The sequence below is a fragment of the Haliotis cracherodii genome, unplaced genomic scaffold, assembly GCF_022045235.1.
Source record: "Haliotis cracherodii isolate W230 unplaced genomic scaffold, xgHalCrac1.p SCAF_4, whole genome shotgun sequence".
NCBI lineage: Eukaryota > Metazoa > Mollusca > Gastropoda > Lepetellida > Haliotidae > Haliotis > Haliotis cracherodii.
In genome coordinates this window covers 67,859,167-67,883,229 of record NW_027266297.1, presented here as the reverse complement: position 1 = coordinate 67,883,229, position 24,063 = coordinate 67,859,167, and the positions used below count along the sequence as shown (strand labels likewise).

At 44.9% G+C, this 24,063-nt stretch overlaps 1 protein-coding gene across 1 annotated transcript; it reads right to left on the bottom strand.

The window, feature by feature from the left end:
• Window positions 1-237: 237 nt before the first annotated feature.
• LOC139478518 (phosphatidylinositol 3-kinase regulatory subunit gamma-like) lies at window positions 238-24,063 on the bottom strand. Its single transcript, XM_071261009.1, has 9 exons — window positions 23,948-24,063; window positions 18,887-18,975; window positions 17,703-17,795; window positions 14,573-14,756; window positions 13,986-14,117; window positions 12,375-12,493; window positions 6,614-6,790; window positions 3,220-3,426; window positions 238-1,193 (listed from the first exon to the last, which is right to left on the bottom strand). Exons 1-9 carry the CDS (start codon window positions 23,966-23,968, stop codon window positions 992-994), a joined length of 1,224 nt encoding a protein of 407 aa, XP_071117110.1. The 5' UTR covers window positions 23,969-24,063; the 3' UTR covers window positions 238-991.

Sequence of the window (24,063 nt, the reverse complement as noted above, 5' to 3'; positions counted from 1 at the left end):
AGAATATGGTTTCGAATTATACAGAAGTCATTTATTCAAAAACTGATTATAGAAAAATATTATACTCTAAAACCATTGACTACTATTTACCAAGAGACACCGACATAGCAAAGGATTTATTCCCACATGAACGAGATCCTGACAAACATTATTTGAGTGTCACCTGAGGGCCAGCATGGAACCCAGGCTTATTTGTTTACTACATCTCCAACTAAGATTGTCTTATTCCCCACCAAGGGAAGCCCTAATCAATGTATGAGCTGCTACTCCTTGTCTGGCCTCGACGTTAGCATCTTCCCGAGGCAAGGGAGTTAACTGACCATAAAACTCCAGTTTCAATCCTTCCTGAACTAGGCCGGAAATTCCAGGCTTGATCATAGCCACCGATGGTGGCTCTTATGAGTTATGTCCCTTCTATGTCCCTCCTACTGACCAATCAGATTCCACCTCTCAAATCACATTTGCTTTAACAAAATGGCAGCACCCAGTCAAGACGATCTGATCGATAATTAAGATCTATGTTGAAATAAAACGGGGAGTGATTACCTTGATTAAAAACACGAAAAGATTTGAAAAATATCAGTCCACTTCCAGCAGACGGCACACATGCTTTGCAAATCCTGTCGTCAACGAAATCCACATTGAAATCCATGTGGTTTACAAACCGAATGTGTACTTGGTTACGCGAATTTAATTGGACTATGCATAGATTCGTTAGTCCAGCCAAAACATAACTCCAGACTTCCAGCCTAGTTTGGCAAGGGTGGAAACTGGACTATTATCGTCAGTTAACTCCCTTGCCTCAGGAAGATGCTATGTTAGCACTAACTGATTTGGCTTCACGAAGGACTGGTGACATTTCCTTGTGCAGTAGCACACTAAAGCTTAAGACGAATACTGTTTCTCCTACCTCATACTTGAAGATTTTTCTAACAAGCTTTTCTACAAGTAGACAGACACGTTACATACTTCATGGCACCACCTTAAGCCATCAATGAGTGTGTTCAGGCTGGTAGTAGTGTAGTGGGTAGATGAGCGTCACGTCAGCGTGAGTGTTGTGTTCGGCCAGCGAGATGCGACGATACTTGATGACAAGTTCCTTGAGGGTTCCAAACAGACAGAGATCTTCAGTGAAGCCAAAGCCACGCCCCTTTACGTATAATATGATACAATGTTGGACGTGGTCTCGACACCTGAACAGCAAAAGAGTTCAAAAATGTATTTGAAACATGCTACATTGATACTGACACATTAACTAATCATAATGACTTCTCTAATGAATTATCACAAATTGATATTGAAACTTTGTGACATAAATATATTTACCTTGTTAATACTATTTATCATCCAAAACAGGCTCCCACGGGAGATATCACTTGAGTGAGATCAAGGAATATCTACAGTGAAATTGCAGACCATTGTGATGTAATTGGTTACCATGACGTCACAATCATCTGACATCACTAATGGCCCTCCTGCTGAAGCTGTTAGCAATACTTTTTACACTTAAGACACTGCTTATTACTGTCTACAAACTGAAAAAGTTGGAAGAATGATGTTGGATGATAAATAAATCTCAACCTTGTGTCTTTTGATAACAAACATATCAACACTTGTTGATAGAAATGGAAAAACTCCTCGGCAAGCCTCAGAGTTTTTCCACTATTATCAACTCGTGACGATATATTTGATATCAAAAGACACTTGGGTGTGATTCTCTATATCTATACTATATGCCCGTTAATCTGACATTGTTATTTGCAGATGATTATGTCAGATTAACGTGTATGTCAGATAAACGAAATTAGGTTGTATCAACGTTCGTGATCGAAAAATTGGACAATACAAACACAAAATAAAAAAACGAAAAATGAAATATTCATAATGTTTTGTTACATTCTACCATGAATTCGGAATTTACTTGATTCTGATTGGTCAATCAGAGGCTATTAAATCACAATAAACCCCCTCTGCATCACTGCCGAAGCTTATATTCATAGAATAGTACTATTTTCAGTCATAGTAGGCATATTTAAATAATTATATCTACAATTACAGCTTACAAAATGCACAGATGCGGTTACTACAATATTCAAAGGATGTGTGGCAATAGATTTCGTGCAGAAACCACGATTGAAATCTACAAAGGGAATGTATTTACGTTTTGAAGACAACAGAGAGCTTGGAATTTTGGCGCTTTTCTGTATACGACTGTGATGTCATATCTTTTGCGTCACAATGAACGATATGACGTCATAATGGTGACGCTTGACACAAAACTACGGTCTGTATGACTAATTCAAAATACTTTAAAAAACATAATCTGGAATGGAAGTCGCCAGATTGAAACTAGTGCCGCAAAGCTCAAGAAGGGTTGCTTTCTTAGTGGCTAATCTCAACTTCCTGTTAGTCAGTTCATTGGTCGGTCAAAGTTCGCAATAGGTTGTTCTGACGTGACCTGTACTGGGATGTCCTTAACAGTAGTGAGAACTTGAATCTGATTTTAATGAGACTGAAGTAATCTAAGCATGTAATTCATCCTGTTTTGTTTATTTAAAGCATTAATTGTTTAGTGTTAAGCAAGTTTATCTCTGCAGCCATTATAATTTGCAGCTACTAGCCACACAGGTCTGTTCTTGCGGGCAGATGACCACGGAGTATGCTGACCACTGTGTTGGATTTACAAGACTAATTAATGGGTAATTTCAACAGTTGGTTGGAAATTAGGTGTGTTGGAGTCGGAGTGCAAGACTATCGGATTCACGGGTCTAAATAGCACTGATTTAATTAGTTCCAATGATTAGTGTCGGATAAAGCCGATTTTTGGATTAACGATTTTCGGATTAACGAGACTTGACTGTATATGATGTTTACCATGTTTACTACTATATCTACGACGACAACTTGTTCACCACAACAATGCGGATTTGTTGACCATGTTTGCAACGATACCTGATACAAATCTGTTTACAATATTTACAATGATACCTGATACATATCTGTTTACAATGTTTACAACGATACCTGATACAAATCTGTTTACCATGTTTACAACAATACCTGATACAGACGTGTTTACCATGATTACCAGAACCGGGCAGAACCATAGCTGATGTAGATTTGTTTTTAATGTTTACCTCGATCACTAATACGAATTTGTTTTCTATGTTTAGGATATCTCAGTAAGCTCAGTAAGACGTAGAAGTGATGATGACTTACATGACGGACAGGGCATGCTGGTTTTTGTCGGATTTGGGGCGTACAAGAAAGGTTCCATGGGATTTGTTGGCAAGCAGCTCCTCTGCCTCGGGCCGGTTACAGTTGACATACCAGCTCTCCTGGTTGTAATGACAGAGTGACACACCCTTCTCCTCCTCAAGGAGCCCGTCCACGAAGTCCTGACTCAACCCTTCGTTCAGGACATTCCTGAAACAAATACAACAAACAAATAGCGAGATGGTACTGAGGTGAAATGAGGTTGCATGCACACGCATTTGTGTAAACAAGTATCTCCAGTGTTCCCGATTACCGGTAATTGCCAGTTATTTACTGTAAAAACTAGACTTGGACTGGTCATTCATGTGACTGCCAATAAATTTACATCTTTGTTGTTGAACAAAACATCAGCGATATTCATATAAGTATATTTTCCGAACATAGTCAGCTTGTCTTACCATCAGGGTTTCCCCTTGTCTATTTTTAGAGCAAGGAATTAACATTTCGCTTTGTTTCGAGGTTAAATATATATTTGTAGCAGCTTCGTCTCGAATAAAAAAAAGAAAGAGAACACTGTGACTGAACTTTGTTTGAATGATGTGTAGAATTAAGTAAACTCAGATACTTCAGAGATGATGTCATGGCATTGAACATGATGTTGAATTAATTATAACCAGATTACCACTAGACCTATCTATATGCCAAGTTTGGTTAAGATATCTCGCATGTTTTTTCAGTTCTGCTCTTGAAACGAAACATGACGGATGGACTGCATTGTTTCTTTGTTGTTTATCACACACTCAGCAATATTCCAGTTATATGACGGCGGTCTGTAAAAAGTGTCTCGACCAGACTATCCAGTGATTGACATCATGAGCATCAATCCACGCAATTGGGATGACATGCATCAACCAAGTCAGCGAGTCTGACAACCCGATCCCGTTAGTCGCCTCTTACGACAAGCATAGTCGCCTTTTATGGCAAGCATGGGTTGCTGAAGACCTATTCTAGCCCGGGACTGCATTATTCACTGCAGTAGAGTTCATGTATGATGCTTGTAAATAAAGATTTGATAATTATACAGGTACACACGTTGTAAAGGATACACTGGGTAAATACACTGAGTGGTGCAATACTATTGGGTTCTTAAATCTAATTGCTTATGTAAATCTCTGAGTCTTGTGACCCAGAGATCAAATGGGTTGATAGATGAAAGGACTACTTTGGTCTCATGTTTGACATGTTTAGTATTTAGTTTCCCACAGGATACATTACATATATAAATATATAAATTTACAAGGAGCCATTTCAACTCAGGATTGACGGATGAAGTATTAGGTGTCGCCGTATCAAAGAGAAGGATTGTACTGGAACCTGGGTCTTGGTAATTCATTGGAAATTAGGACTGATAAGGGTATGGGATTAATTTCCATATGACATCAAATATCGGTGGAGCAGCTCAATTTCTAATAGAAAGCATATTGTTAGTTGTCACAAAGCGGTGCAGGGATTCCAACCCTCTCATCAAACCAGATTGTTTCTAACATGGCCATAGGCAGTGTTTGAATAATTACCTACCTCCTCATTCTCGTTATTCATTGACTACCAACACGTGCCCCTACCTCCTCATTCTCGTTATTCATCGACTACCAACACGTGCCCCTACCTCCTCATTCTCGTTATTCATTGACTACCAACATGTGCCCCTACCTCCTCATTCTTGTTATTCATTGACTACCAACACATGCCCCTACCTCCTCATCCTCGTTATTCATTGACTACCAACACATGCCCCTACCTCCTCATTCTTGTTATTCATTGACTACCAACACGTGCCTCTACCTCCTGATGTCTTCCTACTGACTACCAACACGTGCCCCTACCTCCTCATCCTCGTTATTCATTGACTACCAACACGTGCCCCTACCTCCTCATTCTTGTTATTCATTGACTACCAACACGTGCCCCTACCTCCTCATCCTCGTTATTCATTGACTACCAACACGTGCCCCTACCTCCTCATTCTCGTTATTCATTGACTACCAACACGTGCCCCTACCTCCTCATCCTCGTTATTCATTGACTACCAACACGTGCCCCTACCTCCTCATTCTTGTTATTCATTGACTACCAACACATGCCCCTACCTCCTCATCCTCGTTATTCATTGACTACCAACACGTGCCCCTACCTCCTCATTCTTGTTATTCATTGACTACCAACACATGCCCCTAGCTCCTGATGTCTTCCTACTGACTACCAACACGTGCCCCTACCTCCTCATTCTTGTTATTCATTGACTACCAACACGTGCCTCTAGCTCCTGATGTCTTCCTACTGACTACCAACACGTGCCCCTACCTCCTCATTCTTGTTATTCATTGACTACCAACACGTGCCCCTACCTCCTCATTCTCGTTATTCATTGACTACCAACACGTGCCCCTAGCTCCTGATGTCTTCCTACTGACTACCAACACGTGCCCCTACCTCCTCATCCTCGTTATTCATTGACTACCAACACGTGCCCCTACCTCCTCATTCTTGTTATTCATTGACTACCAACACGTGCCCCTACCTCCTCATCCTCGTTATTCATTGACTACCAACACGTGCCCCTACCTCCTCATTCTCGTTATTCATTGACTACCAACACGTGCCCCTACCTCCTCATCCTCGTTATTCATTGACTACCAACACGTGCCCCTAGCTCCTGATGTCTTCCTACTGACTACCAACACGTGCCCCTAGCTCCTCATTCTTGTTATTCATTGACTACCAACACATGCCCCTAGCTCCTCATTCTCATTATTCATTGACTACCAACACGTGCCCCTACCTCCTCATTCTTGTTATTCATTGACTACCAACACGTGCCCCTAGCTCCTGATGTCTTCCTACTGACTACCAACACGTGCCCCTACCTCCTCATTCTCGTTATTCATTGACTACCAACACGTGCCCCTACCTCCTCATTCTTGTTATTCATTGACTACCAACACATGCCCCTACCTCCTCATTCTCGTTATTCATTGACTACCAACACGTGCCCCTACCTCCTCATTCTCGTTATTCATTGACTACCAACACGTGCCCCTACCTCCTCATCCTCGTTATTCATTGACTACCAACACGTGCCCCTACCTCCTCATTCTCGTTATTGACTACCAACACGTGCCCCTACCTCCTCATTCTTGTTATTCATTGACTACCAACACGTGCCCCTACCTCCTCATTCTTGTTATTCATTGACTACCAACACGTGCCCCTACCTCCTCATTCTCGTTATTGACTACCAACACGTGCCCCTACCTCCTCATTCTTGTTATTCATTGACTACCAACACGTGCCCCTAGCTCCTGATGTCTTCCTACTGACTACCAACACGTGCCCCTACCTCCTCATTTCTTCACGCTGATTACCGAGCCTCTTCACTTCCGGCCTCAGGTTGATCATGTCATTGATGGCTTTGTTGTTGTCGGTGTTCATCTGCTCTGCCAGCCGCCGCTGCTTGTCGTAGCTCTCTTTCAGTGACACCAGGCGGTTCTCTTGGAGCTTCATGTTCCTCTCAAACCTCAACACGGAACACAAGTACAGAACACTGACAGAACACAGCCACGTTCACTGACAGAACACAGTCCCGTACACTGACAGAACACAGCCCTGTACACTGACAGAACACAGCCCCGTACACTGACAGAACACAGCCCTGTACACTGACAGAACACAGTCCCGTACACTGACAGAACACAGCCCTGTACACTGACAGAACACAGTCCCGTACACTGACAGAACACAGCCCCGTACACTGACAGAACACAGCCCTGTACACTGACAGAACACAGCTTCATACACTGACAGAACACAGCCCCATACACTGACAGAACACAGTCCCGTACACTGACAGAACACAGCCCTGTACACTGACAGAACACAGCCCCATACACTGATAGAACACAGCCCTGTACACTGACAGAACATAGCTCCATACACTGACAGAACACAGCTCCATACACTGACAGAACACAGTCCCGTACACTGACAGAACACAGCCCCATACACTGATAGAACACAGCCCTGTACACTGACAGAACACAGCCCCATACACTGACAGAACACAGCCCTATACACTGACAGAACATAGCCCTGTACACTGACAGAACACAGCCCCATACACTGACAGAACACAGCCCCATACACTGACAGAACACAGTCCCGTACACTGACAGAACACAGCCCCGTACACTGACAGAACACAGCCCCATACACTGACAGAACACAGCCCCATACACTGACAGAACACAGTCCCGTACACTGACAGAACACAGCCCTGTACACTGACAGAACACAGCTTCATACACTGACAGAACACAGCCCTGTACACTGACAGAACACAGTCCCGTACACTGACATAACACAGCCCTGAACACTGACAGAACACAGCCCCGTACACTGACAGAACACAGCCCTGTACACTGACAGAACACAGCCCTGTACACTGACAGAACACAGTCCCGTACACTGACAGAACACAGCCCCGTACACTGACAGAACACAGCCCCGTACACTGACATAACACAGCCCCATACACTGATAGAACACAGCCCTGTACACTGACAGACAACAGCCCTGTACACTGACAGAACACAGCCCCGTACACTGACAGACCACAGCCCCGTACACTGACAGAACACAGCTCCATACACTGACAGAACACAGCTCCATACACTGACAGAACACAGCCATGTACACTGACAGAACACAGCCCTGTACACTGACAGAACACAGCCCTGTACACTGACAGAACACAGCCCTGTACACTGACAGAACACAGCCCTGAACACTGACATAACACAGCCCCGTACACTGACAGAACACAGCCATGTACACTGACAGAACACAGCCATGTACACTGACAGAACACAGCCCTGTACACTGACAGAACACAGCCCTGTACACTGACATAACACAGCTCCATACACTGACAGAACACAGCCCCGTACACTGACAGAACACAGCCCTGTACACTGACAGAACACAGCCCTGTACACTGACAGAACACAGCCCCGTACACTGACAGAACACAGCCATGTACACTGACAGAACACAGCCATGTACACTGACAGAACACAGCCCTGTACACTGACAGAACACAGCCCTGTACACTGACAGAACACAGCCATGTACCCTGACAGAACACAGCCCCGTACACTGACAGAACACAGCCATGTACACTGACAGAACACAGCCATGTACACTGACAGAACACAGCCCTGTACACTGACAGAACACAGCCCTGTACACTGACATAACACAGCCCCATACACTGACAGAACACAGCCCTATACACTGACAGAACACAGCCCCGTTCACTGACAGAACACAGCCCTGTACACTGACAGAACACAGTCCCATACACTGACAGAACACAGCCCTGTACACTGACAGAACACAGCCCTGTACACTGACAGAACACAGCCCCATACACTGATAGAACACAGCCCTGTACACTGACAGAACACAGCCCTGTACACTGACAGAACACAGTCCCATACACTGACAGAACACAGCCCTGTACACTGACACACCACAGCCCTATACACTGATAGAACACAGCCCTGTACACTGATAGAACACAGCCCTGTACACTGACAGAACACAGCCCCGTACACTGACAGAACACAGCCCCGTACACTGACAGAACACAGCCCTGTACACTGACAGAACACAGCCCTGAACACTGACATAACACAGCCCCATACACTGATAGAACACAGCCCTGTACACTGACAGAACATAGCTCCATACACTGATAGAACACAGCCCCGTACACTGACAGAACACAGCCCTGTACACTGACAGAACACAGCCCCGTACACTGACAGAACACAGCTCCGTACACTGACATAACACAGCCCTATACACTGACAGAACACAGCACTGTACACTGACACAACACAGCCCTGTACACTGACAGAACACAGCCCTGTACACTGACAGAACACAGCCCTGTACACTGACAGAACATAGCCCTGTACACTGACAGAACACAGCCCTGTACACTGACAGACCACAGCCCTGTACACTGACAGAACACAGCCCCGTACACTGACATAACACAGCCCTGTACACTGACAGAACACAGCCCTGTACACTGACAGAACACAGCCCCGTACACTGACAGAACACAGCTCCATACACTGACAGAACACAGCCCCGTACACTGACAGAACACAGTCCCGTACACTGACAGAACACAGCCCCGTACACTGACAGAACACAGCTCCATACACTGACAGAACACAGCCACGTACACTGACAGAACACAGCCCCATACACTGATAGAACACAGCCCTGTACACTGACAGAACACAGCCCCGTACACTGACAGAACACAGCCCTATACACTGACAGAACACAGCACTGTACACTGACAGAACACAGCCCTGTACACTGACAGAACACAGCCCTGTACACTGACAGAACACAGCCCTGTACACTGACAGAACACAGCCCTGTACACTGACATAACACAGCCCTGTACACTGACAGAACACAGCCCTGTACACTGACAGAACACAGCACTGTACACTGACATAACACAGCCCTGTACACTGACAGAACACAGCCCCGTACACTGACAGAACACAGCCCTGTACACTGACAGAACACAGCCCTGTACACTGACATAACACAGCCCCGTACACTGACAGACCACAGCCCCGTACACTGACAGACCACAGCCCTGTACACTGACAGAACACAGCCCCGTACACTGACAGAACACAGCACTGTACACTGACAGAACACAGCCCTGTACACTGACATAACACAGCCCTGTACACTGACAGAACACAGCCCTGTACACTGACAGAACACAGCACTGTACACTGACATAACACAGCCCCATACACTGACAGAACACAGCCCTATGCACTGACAGAACACAGCCCCGTTCACTGACAGAACACAGCCCTGTACACTGACAGAACACAGTCCCATACACTGAGAGAACACAGCCCCGTACACTGACAGAACACAGCCCCATACACTGATAGAACACAGCCCTGTACACTGACAGAACACAGCCCTGTACACTGACAGAACACAGTCCCATACACTGACAGAACACAGCCCTGTACACTGACAGACCACAGCCCTATACACTGATAGAACACAGCCCTGTACACTGACAGAACACAGCCCCGTACACTGACAGAACACAGCCCTGAACACTGACATAACACAGCCCCATACACTGATAGAACACAGCCCTGTACACTGACAGAACATAGCTCCATACACTGATAGAACACAGCCCCGTACACTGACAGAACACAGCCCTGTACACTGACAGAACACAGCCCCGTACACTGACAGAACACAGCACTGTACACTGACAGAACACAGTCCCATACACTGACAGAACACAGCCCTGTACACTGACAGAACACAGCCCCATACACTGATAGAACACAGCCCTGTACACTGACAGAACACAGCCCTGTACACTGACAGAACACAGTCCCATACACTGACAGAACACAGCCCTGTACACTGACAGACCACAGCCCTATACACTGATAGAACACAGCCCTGTACACTGACAGAACACAGCCCCGTACACTGACAGAACACAGCCCTGAACACTGACATAACACAGCCCCATACACTGATAGAACACAGCCCTGTACACTGACAGAACATAGCTCCATACACTGATAGAACACAGCCCCGTACACTGACAGAACACAGCCCTGTACACTGACAGAACACAGCCCCGTACACTGACAGAACACAGCACTGTACACTGACACAACACAGCCCTGTACACTGACAAAACACAGCACTGTACACTGACAGAACACAGCCCTGTACACTGACAGAACACAGCACTGTACACTGACACAACACAGCCCTGTACACTGACAGAACACAGCCCTGTACACTGACAGAACACAGCCCTGTACACGGACAGACCACAGCTCCATACACTGACAGAACATAGCCCTGTACACTGACAGAACACAGCCATGTACACTGACAGAACACAGCCCCGTACACTGACAGAACACAGCCCCGTACACTGACAGAACACAGCTTCATACACTGACAGAACACAGCTTCATACACTGACAGAACACAGCTTCATACACTGACAGAACACAGCTTCATACACTGACAGAACACAGCTTCATACACTGACAGAACACAGCTTCATACACTGACAGAACACAGCTTCATACACTGACAGAACACAGCTTCATACACTGACAGAACACAGCTTCATACACTGACAGAACACAGCTTCATACACTGACAGAACACAGCTTCATACACTGACAGAACACAGCTTCATACACTGACAGAACACAGCCATGTACACTGACAGAACACAGCCCCGTACACTGACAGAACACAGCCCCGTACACTGACAGAACACAGCTTCATACACTGACAGAACACAGCTTCATACACTGACAGACCACAGCCCCGTACACTGACAGACCACAGCCCCGTACACTGACAGAACACAGCCCCGTACACTGACAGAACACAGCTCCGTACACTGACAGAACACAGCCCTGTACACGGACAGACCACAGCTCCATACACTGACAGAACACAGCTCCATACACTGACAGAACACAGCCCCATACACTGACAGAACACAGCCCTGTACACTGACAGAACACAGTCCCATACACTGACAGAACACAGCCACGTACACTGACAGAACACAGTCCCATACACTGACAGAACATAGCTCCATACACTGACAGAATACAGCCCCATACACTGACAGACCACATGACTGCAAAATGCAAATATTGAATTAGACCCCCGAACTTTTTAACAACCTAATGCGACACCCACTCACCACACCAACAATAAGAACCCATTAGATCTGATCGCCTGTCTCCAGCAGATATGACCATATGATATGATCACTTCCATAAGCCAATACCATATAGATCATGCGACATGTCTCGATGATAGCCACTATCCCCTACTTTTTCAGCACAGTATATTTGAGTAGTTACACTGAGGACTTTATGGAGGTGCCAAGACCGAGAGATGGAATCGATATCTAATCAGGTGATAAGAGTTAAAACATCATACTTGATACGAGAAAGTTAAACACTAAGCAGACATACATGGGGATCTCATGCTGACTGAGCTGGCCTTGGTGCTGTAGCAACGTCTTCTGCTGCTCCTCCATCATGCTCTGCATCTTCACCATCGCTTCGAGGGACATGTAACTGCGCTGGATCTCCTGGAGACACCAGAAATAAAACAGTCACTATATGTAGTAGGCTATATATACATCTAGGCACCACCTACCATACTGGGATAGACGGAGCTGTTGTTGTGGTTGTAGAAGGCTATATATACATCTAGGCACCACCTACCATACTGGGATAGTCGGAGCTGTTGTGGTGGTTGTAGAAGGCTATATATACATCTAGGCACCACCTACCATACTGGGATGGTCATAGTTTTCGTGGTGGTTGTAGTAGGCTATATATACATCTAGGCACCACCTACCATACTGGGATAGTCGGAGCTGTCGTCGTGGTTGTAGAAGGCTATATATACATCTAGGCACCACCTACCATACTGGGATAGTCATAGTTGTCGTGGTGGTTGTAGTAGGCTATATATACATCTAGGCACCACCTACCATACTTGGATAGTCAGAGCTGTCGTGGTGGTTGTAGAAGGCTATATATACATCTAGGCACCACCTACCATACTGGGATAGTCGGAGCTGTCGTCGTGGTTGTAGAAGGCTATATATACATCTAGGCACCACCTACCATACTGGGATGGTCATAGTTGTCGTGGTGGTTGTAGGCTATATATACATCTAGGCACCACCTACCATAATGGGATGGTCATAGTTTTTGTGGTTGTAGTAGGCTATATATACACATCTAGGCACCACCTACCATACTGGGATAGTCAGAGCTGTCGTGGTGGTTGTAGAAGGCTATATATACATCTAGGCACCACCTACCATACTGGGATAGTCAGAGCTGTCGTGGTGGTTGTAGTAGGCTATATATACATCTAGGCACCACCTACCATACTGGGATAGTCATAGTTGTCGTGGTGGTTGTAGAAGGCTATATATACATCTAGGCACCACCTACCATACTGGGATAGTCATAGTTGTCGTGGTTGTTGTAGTAGGCTTTATATACATCTAGGCACCACCTACCATACTGGGATAGTCATAGTTTTCGTGGTGGTTGTAGTAGGCTATATATACATCTAGGCACCACCTACCATACTGGGATAGTCAGAGCTGTCGTGGTGGTTGTAGAAGGCTATATATACATCTAGGCACCACCTACCATACTGGGATAGTCGGAGCTGTCGTGGGGGTTGTAGAAGGCTATATATACATCTAAGCACCACCTACCATACTGGGATGGTCATAGTTGTCGTGGTGGTTGTAGAAGGCTATATATACATCTAGGCACCACCTACCATACTGGGATAGTCGGAGCTGTCGTCGTGGTTGTAGAAGGCTATATATACATCTAGGCACCACCTACCATACTGGGATAGTCGGAGCTGTCGTGGTGGTTGTTGTAGGCTATATATACATCTAGGCACCACCTACCATACTGGGATAGTCATAGTTGTCGTGGTGGTTGTAGAAGGCTATATATACATCTAGGCACCACCTACCATACTGGGATAGTCATAGTTGTCGTGGTGGTTGTAGAAGGCTATATATACATCTAGGCACCACCTACCATACTAAGAAAGTCATAGTTGTCGTGGTGGTTGTTGTAGGCCTTGTGTTTCTCCAGGTACTTCTTATTGACTTCCACCAGCTTGGACAGTTTGACGTACAGGTTGTCCCCCTCGTCCTCCTCCGTCAGCCACTGACAACACGATAAACACAGCGTACACACTAGGGGTGAAACGATACATAGTACACCGGTATGTTGTGTGTTTTCATGCGACGATAAGATACACAATTCTCTTTTTTCTGTATCGATACAAGATGTATACTTACTAAAGAACTTACTACTTGTTTAATGACACCCAGCAATTTTATCAAGAAAACAGCCACTACAAACATTGTGTACAGCTTACTTTACCGTTTGAACCTGCCTTGAAATATTTCTAGTCAAGAAGTTTCCTTGTGATTTAGCATAGATATGCGTATCGCGATACGTATCGTATCGTATATATGGTGATACGTATCGTATCGTGACCTAGCTGTATTGTTTCACCCCTAGTTCACACCCACGATTCTCGGAACACATACAGTCATCACTTCTAGCGATTTTTAATGGAGCTGTTTCGATAATATGGCGTGAAAAGAAATACTCACGGAATGCTCCAACCTTGTGAATGGATACAGTAGTTTGATGTCAAGGCTGCGGTTGTGAATCTTCAGTGATGTTGTCTGGTATTTATCTATCAGCTCCACCACGGAGGGGAACTCGCACGGCTCTGCGAAACCAAACAGGTTGTCCGTGCGGAGGATCTTGATACATTTATTGGTGCCATCTTTCCTGTGGAGAACATCCAAGATGTCACAAATGAAGAGTGTACTGATGAGAGGACTAGAGTGTACTGATGAGAGGTCTAGAGTGTACTGATGAGAGGACTAGAGTGTACTGATGAGAGGACTAGAGTGTACTGATGAGAGGTCTAGAGTGTACTGATGAGAGGACTAGAGTGTACTAATGAGAGGACTAGAGTGTACTGATGAGAGGACTAGAGTGTACTGATGAGAGGACTAGAGTGTACTGATGAGAGGACTAGAGTGTACTGATGAGAGGACGAGAGTGTACTGATGAGAGGACTAGAGTGTACTGATGAGAGGTCTAGAGTGTACTGATGAGAGGACTAGAGTGTACTGATGAGAGGACGAGAGTGTACTGATGAGAGGACTAGAGTGTACTGATGAGAGGACTAGAGTGTACTGATGAGAGGTCTAGAGTGTACTGATGAGAGGACGAGAGTGTACTGATGAGAGGTCTAGAGTGTACTGATGAGAGGACTAGAGTGTACTGATGAGAGGACTAGAGTGTACTGATGAGAGGACTAGAGCGTACTGATGAGAGGACTAGAGCGTACTGATGAGAGGACTAGAGTGTACTGATGAGAGGACTAGAGTGTACTGATGAGAGGACTAGAGCGTACTGATGAGAGGACTAGAGCGTACTGATGAGAGGTCTAGAGTGTATTGATGAGAGGTCTAGAGTGTACTGATGAGAGGTCTAGAGTGTACTGATGAGAGGACTAGAGTGTACTGATGAGAGGTCTAGAGTGTACTGATGAGAGGACGAGAGTGTACTGATGAGAGGACTAGAGTGTACTGATGAGAGGACTAGAGCGTACTGATGAGAGGTCTAGAGTGTACTGATGAGAGGACGAGAGTGTACTGATGAGAGGACTAGAGTGTACTGATGAGAGGACGAGAGCGTACTGATGAGAGGTCTAGAGTGTACTGATGAGAGGACGAGAGTGTACTGATGAGAGGACTAGAGTGTACTGATCAGAGGACGAGAGTGTACTGATCAGAGGACTAGAGCGTACTGATGAGAGGTCTAGAGTGTACTGATGAGAGGACTAGAGTGTACTGATGAGAGGACTAGAGCGTACTGATGAGAGGACGAGAGCGTACTGATGAGAGGACTAGAGTGTACTGATGAGAGGACTAGAGTGTACTGATGAGAGGACGAGAGTGTACTGATGAGAGGACTAGAGCGTACTGATGAGAGGTCTAGAGTGTATTGATGAGAGGTCTAGAGTGTACTGATGAGAGGTCTAGAGTGTACTGATGAGAGGACTAGAGTGTACTGATGAGAGGTCTAGAGTGTACTGATGAGAGGACGAGAGTGTACTGATGAGAGGACGAGAGTGTACTGATGAGAGGACTAGAGCGTACTGATGAGAGGTCTAGAGTGTACTGATGAGAGGACGAGAGTGTACTGATGAGAGGACTAGAGTGTACTGATGAGAGGACGAGAGCGTACTGATGAGAGGTCTAGAGTGTACTGATGAGAGGACGAGAGTGTACTGATGAGAGGACTAGAGTGTACTGATGAGAGGTCTAGAGTGTACTGATGAGAGGACTAGAGTGTACTGATCAGAGGACTAGAGTGTACTGATGAGAGGACGAGAGTGTACTGATGAGAGGACTAGAGTGTACTGATGAGAGGACTAGAGTGTACTGATGAGAGGACTAGAGTGTACTGATGAGAGGACTAGAGCGTACTGATGAGAGGACTAGAGCGTACTGATGAGAGGTCTAGAGTGTATTGATGAGAGGTCTAGAGTGTACTGATGAGAGGTCTAGAGTGTACTGATGAGAGGACTAGAGTGTACTGATGAGAGGTCTAGAGTGTACTGATGAGAGGACGAGAGTGTACTGATGAGAGGACTAGAGTGTACTGATGAGAGGACTAGAGAGTACTGATGAGAGGACTAGAGTGTACTGATGAGAGGACTAGAGTGTACTGATGAGAGGACTAGAGTGTACTGATGAGAGGACTAGAGCGTACTGATGAGAGGTCTAGAGTGTACTGATGAGAGGACGAGAGTGTACTGATGAGAGGTCTAGAGTGTACTGATGAGAGGACTAGAGCGTACTGATGAGAGGACTAGAGTGTACTGATGAGAGGACTAGAGAGTATTGATGAGAGGTCTAGAGTGTACTGATGAGAGGACTAGAGTGTATTGATGAGAGGTCTAGAGTGTACTGATGAGAGGACTAGAGTGTACTGATGAGAGGTCTAGAGTGTACTGATGAGAGGACGAGAGTGTACTGATGAGAGGTCTAGAGTGTACTGATGAGAGGACTAGAGTGTACTGATCAGAGGTCTAGAGTGTACTGATGAGAGGACGAGAGTGTACTGATGAGAGGTCTAGAGTGTACTGATGAGAGGACTAGAGTGTACTGATCAGAGGACTAGAGTGTACTGATGAGAGGACGAGAGTGTACTGATGAGAGGACTAGAGTGTACTGATGAGAGGACTAGAGTGTACTGATGAGAGGACTAGAGTGTACTGATGAGAGGACTAGAGTATACTGATTGGATGACTTGAGTTTATTGATCAGAGGATAGGGATGTACTGAACAGAGGACATGGATGTACTTAACAGAGGACATGGTTGTAGTGAACAGAGGACAGGGATGTACTTTAGAGAGGACAGGGATGTACTGAACAGAGGACATGGATGTACTAAACAGAGGACAGGGATGTACTGAACAGAGGACAGGGATGTACAGAACCGCGGAAATTGATGTACTGAACAGAGGAAATTGATGTACTGAACAGAGGAAATTGATGTACTGAACAGAGGATAGGGATGTACTGAACAGAGTATAGGGATGTACTGAACAGAGGATATGGATGTACTGAACAGAAGATAAGGGTGTACTGAACAGAGGACATAGATGTACTGAACAGAAGATAAGGGTGTACTGCTCAGGACAAGCATGTACTAACCTGAGGACAAGTGTGTATTCCCCTGGAGTGGTTGAGTTTCTCACTAGGAAAGTGCCATCGGCGGTGTCAAACAGTTTCTCCCCAGCCTCGATCCTGTAAATGATTATGCACTGCATTATACATAACCTGAAGTTGGCATCGGTGTTGTGTTGACACTTACAGCAAGGAGATGTGATGGAAAGAAGGCTGGCTTTAACTTGGCTGTGTGAGACAGGACACCTACCTGGAGATGTGGCCCCAGTACCACTGTGTGAGACAGGACACCTACCTGGAGATGTGGCCCCAGTACCACTGTGTGAGAGAGGACACCTACCTGGAGATGTGGTCCCAGTACCACTGTGTGAGACAGGACACCTACCTGGAGATGTGGCCTCAGTACCACTGTGTGAGACAGGACACCTACCTGGAGATGTCGCCTCAGTACCACTGTGTGAGACAGGACACCTACCTGGAGATGTGGTCCCAGTACCACTGTGTAAGACAGGACACCTACCTGGAGATGTGGCCCCAGTACCACTGTGTGAGACAGGACACCTACCTGGAGATGTGGCCCCAGTACCACTATGTGAGACAGGACACCTACCTGGAGATGTCGCCTCAGTACCACTGTGTGAGACAGGACACCTACCTGGAGATGTGGTCCCAGTACCACTGTGTAAGACAGGACACCTACCTGGAGATGTGGCCCCAGTACCACTGTGTGAGACAGGACACCTACCTGGAGATGTCGCCCCAGTACCACTGTGTGAGACAGGACACCTACCTGGAGATGTGGCCCCAGTACCACTGTGTGAGACAGGACACCTACCTGGAGATGTCGCCTCAGTACCACTGTGTGAGACAGGATACCTACCTGGAGATGTGGCCCCCCACTGTGTGAGACAGGACACCTACCTGGAGATGTCGCCCCAGTATCACTGTGTGAGACAGTACACCTACCTGGAGATGTGGCCCCCACTGTGTGAGACAGGACACCTACCTGGAGATGTCGCCCCAGTATCACTGTGTGAGACAGTACACCTACCTGGAGATGTGGCCCCCACTGTGTGAGACAGTACACCTACCTGGAGATGTGGCCCCCACTGTGTGAGACAGTACACCTACCTGGAGATGTGGCCTCCACTGTGTGAGACAGGACACCTACCTGGAGATGTGGCCCCCACTGTGTGAGACAGGACACCTACCTGGAGATGTCGCCCCAGTACCACTGGGCCTTTTTCAGACCTTTGTCGGGCTCAGTCCATTTCATGTAGTTGTCATTCTCACTTTGGGCCTGTCAACAGAACATGAACAACTGTTGAATGTTGCCACACACGTGTATATCATGATATAAAGGCCCCTGTACACAGGGTCGCCACCTTCGTGCCACCTTTGAGTGATCAAAAACTGTCCAGGACGCTCAATTGTCGCCTAAACTACAGGTAGCTCAAAGGAGGCAGAAAAGAGGCAGAAGCATTGCCATGGTGTGTCAAGGGTTACAGTGGTCCCCGAATTGAGGCACGGCGGTCTCCAGTCATCGTTCCATGCACGCTGTTGGTCGCCCAAAGGAGGTACAAGGGAGGCAGAAGCATACCTCAGATTGATGGGAAAATATTAAAGCAGAACGCATCTATAACCTGGCGCCCATTGGGCAACCACTGTGCCTTCATTCTGCCTCCTTTGAGCCACCTTGGAGCAACCAGCCTCCTCGGCGACCTTTGTGCGAATGTTTTGAACATGTCCAAAACTTCACAGCGACCATGGCGATGTCTGAACCTCCTGTGTACCACCTTGGAACGACCTAGACAACCATTCTGCCTCCTTTGAGCCTCCCACAACAACCTGGCAAATTTTATGGTTGCACATTGGAGGCACAAAGGTCACCATGCTGTGTAAAGGCCCCATCAGCAATACTGCACCTACTTCATTGAACTCAATAAACAGTCAGGAACAGAGTTTCTTTGTAAAGTATTGTCATTGTGATGAGTGCATAGTAAATAGTACCAGCTAGCTCGTGCTATGACGTAGCTGATGATGTCAGCACAGACCGACGTACTGACGCCATGATGAAAAAATAAACCCATAATCATATTCAAGCTTTTCGTGTTATAGATACAGAGATAGTTCAATGTGAATCTAAAGGAAATACATCACATTGGCAACGAGGATGGGATCAGGATGCGTTCACAGTAATGGGGGAATTCCGGATGAAGTGTTCTGATAGGAATGCTTAGTGCATGGCGTCGATACATCGGTCTAGCAGACGGGCAAATATCGCACACCAGCTTATAGGTCACAATCTTATTTAAAACTAACTGAGATATTCACATAGTAATGACACATACATATTAAACAGGAACTGACACTGAATGAAGGTATGAGTTTCAACAGGTTGAAGCTGCTACTGTCGAGAACAGAATGAAAACTGACCCAAAGACTGGTAAACCATAAAGGACTGAACAAATGCTGAAGTGACATTTTACACCCAGATTGCATCCTAAATCTCATACACTGTCACACTTCTTGTCATGAAATTCTCAAGCGCATTGGGTTCTTTATTCGCAATTTCTATTTTTCTTAACATGCTTAAGATATATTCTCATGATTAAGGGGAATTTTGGGATTGAATCATGTGTAGATCTGGGAGTGAGTGAGTGAGTTGAGTTTAACGCCGCTTTTAACATTACTCCAGTTATATCACAGCGTGTCTGCTTAATGTGGGAGGAAAGCCCGAAGTGATGCAGGTCTCAGAAGTTTGGTGAAACCCACGAGCATGGGTATGGTGCTGACAAACCTAGAAACATAATCGGGGTGAACCAGGATTCGAACCCACAATCATAGGTTTCTGGCATACGCAAGGGACGCAACTCTGCACAGCGAATCACATTAGACAACTGGGCCGTCCGTGCCCCCTGTAGATCTGGGAGAAAATGTGTGTACAACTGATTAGTATTTCCTACTTTTTCCCAGACAAAAATACATGGTACTTTTAATCTGTGCATAGTGAGTGAATATGTTTTAACACCGCTTTCAGCAATATCAGAGCACGCGACACCAGAAATGGGCTTCACACATTGTACCCACATGGGGAATCTGCTCTAACCACCGACTACCCCACAACAGGAAATACAATTGAAATGACAAATCACCATGTCAAGCATGTCTATTGATGTTTTTTCACAAATTTCACATTTTCATTGACCAGATTTGTTATCTCCTGCTTGTAGTTTTTTACTAAAATACTGCAACACTGGTGGAAGGGGCATTATACTTGGGTTGTACTATTGTCATGAAAATATGGTACATGCTGGGGTACACAGGGCAGTGATAAGGACTGGAGAATACAGTGATCCCTCGCTATTGGGCTCTTCGATAAAGCGCTACCTCGATTACTACGTGCGGTAACGCATGGCTCCCAAAATTTATGTACACTTTTAATACTGAGAGTTTTACACAGACATGATTGTATTGTTGTTCGTTGTTCATTTGCACATAACGCTTCTTATTGCATAATCAACCGTTTATCGCTGAATGGAGTTCTAAAAATCTGTTTGAAAACATCCGCGGCAAGTCCCGGAAATACGATTGTTCTACTAGTTAACTTTTCACACAATACATCCTTTGATCTTAGAAGTGCATGCATGCAATAAAAGAGAACCACAAGCGAAGTTTATTTTCTTAATTAGAGTTAATTATTCATCTTAGCACTGACACAACATGCTACCATTTTCACACACACTTGCCACTCTAGGTTCCGGGGGCCTTTTTCCATTCATTAGGTTAGGGCCAGGAGCTGAGTATTGCCCTTAGTCAGTTAATGTTTACTACTCCGGGAAGAGTTAGTGCATGAGTTTAACACTGCTCTCAGCAGTAGGGGTGTCACAATAAATCGAAATATCCATATATTGCTATTGGTAAGCACTTAAAGTCAATAAATCGATTGTTAAATCAGTTTCCGATCAATAGTATCGATTTTAGTTAGGAATACCGATAGTTTCGATTGTATTTACCATATCAATAAAATACATGCAAAGCTGGTCAAATTTGTTTTTCTTTTGATCATGAGTGGTAGTAATTCACACATGCATGGTAATGTGGAAGTTTCTTAAATTGTTCGGGTAAAGACAAAACAAATCAGACATATCTCAAACTTTGCTTTTTTGTTGTTGTTATGGTTATCACATTCAAAGGAAACTTCAGTTCCAAGGTTTAATTCAACTCTAAAATCCATCTAAAATGATACACTGAAAACTATCAATATGTTTCGCAATACTTGCTTGCAATAACAATAGTTATCGCAATAGTTTCTTTCAATATCAATAGTTATCGCAATAGTGATTATCAGACCAATAGTCACCCCTATTCAGCAGTATTCCAGTTATATCACAGTGTGTCAGCTTAAAGTGGGAGGAAAGCCTGAAGTGATGCAGGTCTTAGACGTTTACTGCTCTGGTGAAACCCACGAGCACGGGTATGGTGCTGACAAACCTAGAAACATAATCGGGGCAAACCAGAGTTCAAACCCACGATCACAGGTTGCGGTCGTGCCCAAGAGACGCAACTCTGCACTGCGAATTGCGGCACCATATATGACAGGGCCACCCGTGCCCCCTACTCTGAATCATGACTTTCTTTGGTTTTTTATTCAGCGTTTAACGCTGCCCTCAGAAACTTTTTACCTACATGACAGTGGCCTATAAACCATTGCAGTCAGAATATGATGACATGCAATCATTCATGTCAGCGAAACATTAAGCTGATTCTCACAATAAACATGGGTTGCTGAAGACCATGTAGACAACAGAATGAAATGAATGTTGGTGAAACATCTAGATATACCATATATACAGACATGATCACATGATAATGAAACCCATGTTTTCACATTAGTGAAGTTTTCTTTGTGATTACCGTATTCGACGTAATAAGCAACCGCTCTAATAACTGACCACTGCAATATTTTGCTAACACAAGACTTATTTATTCGTGTATGAAAAATCACTCGTGTGTTATACATGTTATATGCACTCTTAATTATGGGCAATTAAATTCTGGAAAAATATATCTGTCGTGTATAATACGCACAGACATTCAGGCTGTCAGCATAAACCACAAAATTTACGATCTTTCAACTTTTGTTTATCCACAAAATGATATTCTAGTAAGAGTCCCCTATTTCTAATTTTGAGAGCGCACTGGGCGCATTTTATGTCGAATACGTTAGTTATTTTATAGTGCTAATGATAACCAGAAGTTCACTAACCATAAGCACTACCGTTTTTTGTTTTCGTTTTTTTATGATAAAGAATAAATTATCTTTTGTAAGTATGTGACCAGTTAGTTAGACACAGCAATACAGTTCATATTATGTTCATGTTGGTAGCCGAGTTAGTCAGTGAATCAAAAGTGAGCTCAGCCACGATCACAATCAGTGCCATAATCACTTCAGATCAGGTTGAAATATTGGAAGTGTTTTGGTTGTTGTGCCTTTCCTAACTGGCGTAGATATACTCAAACTGATGGACTATGTTACGGTTTTGCTGGGTGGTCAGGCAGCTGACTTGGTTGATGAATGACATCGTATCCCAACTGCGTGGTGACACATACAAACTTTTAACAGTGACAGGATCTCGTAACCGCAGCTAGGCATGGGCGGATACAGCTTTTTTTAAAAGGGGGGTGCACGATTAAGATCTATTTATTGTCTTTGGTGGCAATTTATACAGAAATAAAGATTTTTTTCGAAATAAAAAGGGGGGGTGGGCACCCCCGCACCCCCCTCTGTATCCGCCCATGCTAGGGTACACTTGTACTAATTTTGAATTTCTCCACTACCTATTAGTTTGGATTACATGCTTAAACTGTAAGCACACCTACCTTTAACACCTTGGTGATAGTTAATTTAACACGTTTTCGGCCAGCAAATAACACTAATCCATGAAAACAATGAAATAGTGAATGATCCAACAAGAATATCTCGTATCTGAGACAGGGTCTAGATCTAACTCTTTTCCATTTTCCAAAGGTAATAAGTCGTGTATGAAAACATTAATAACAGATGATGACCACTTCCGACCACTGTATTTTTGAGGATTTATGAAATGTCGCCCTCACAAAATGTTAGAGAACCAAAGCGAACAATCAGACGGCATATTGTCGGCGTGACCTATTTTTTTCCTTCTCGGTTGTTTCTGATTTCGGCTCGCCTCTAAAAAGAGTTTCAATCAATTTCACATATGGAACAAAGGCATACACACTCCATTTACCTGTGAATCTTCGCCAGACATGAGACTTGGTATTTGTCTCTACATCTATCGAAATCACTTCATGGTTCTGCCAAAACAAGGAAATAGGTGGTTCTCTACTTCGCAAAAACAGTGAC

Coding starts and splice junctions, on each gene's coding strand:
- LOC139478518 (XM_071261009.1), bottom strand. CDS start 23,968: ATGTCTGGCGAAGATTCACAG. Junction 12,494..13,985: donor ACTATGACTTTCTTAGTATG/GTAGGTGGTGCC, acceptor TGGTGTCTCCAG/GAGATCCAGCGCAGTTACAT. Junction 6,791..12,374: donor AGTCAGCATGAGATCCCCAT/GTATGTCTGCTT, acceptor TTCCGTGTTGAG/GTTTGAGAGGAACATGAAGC.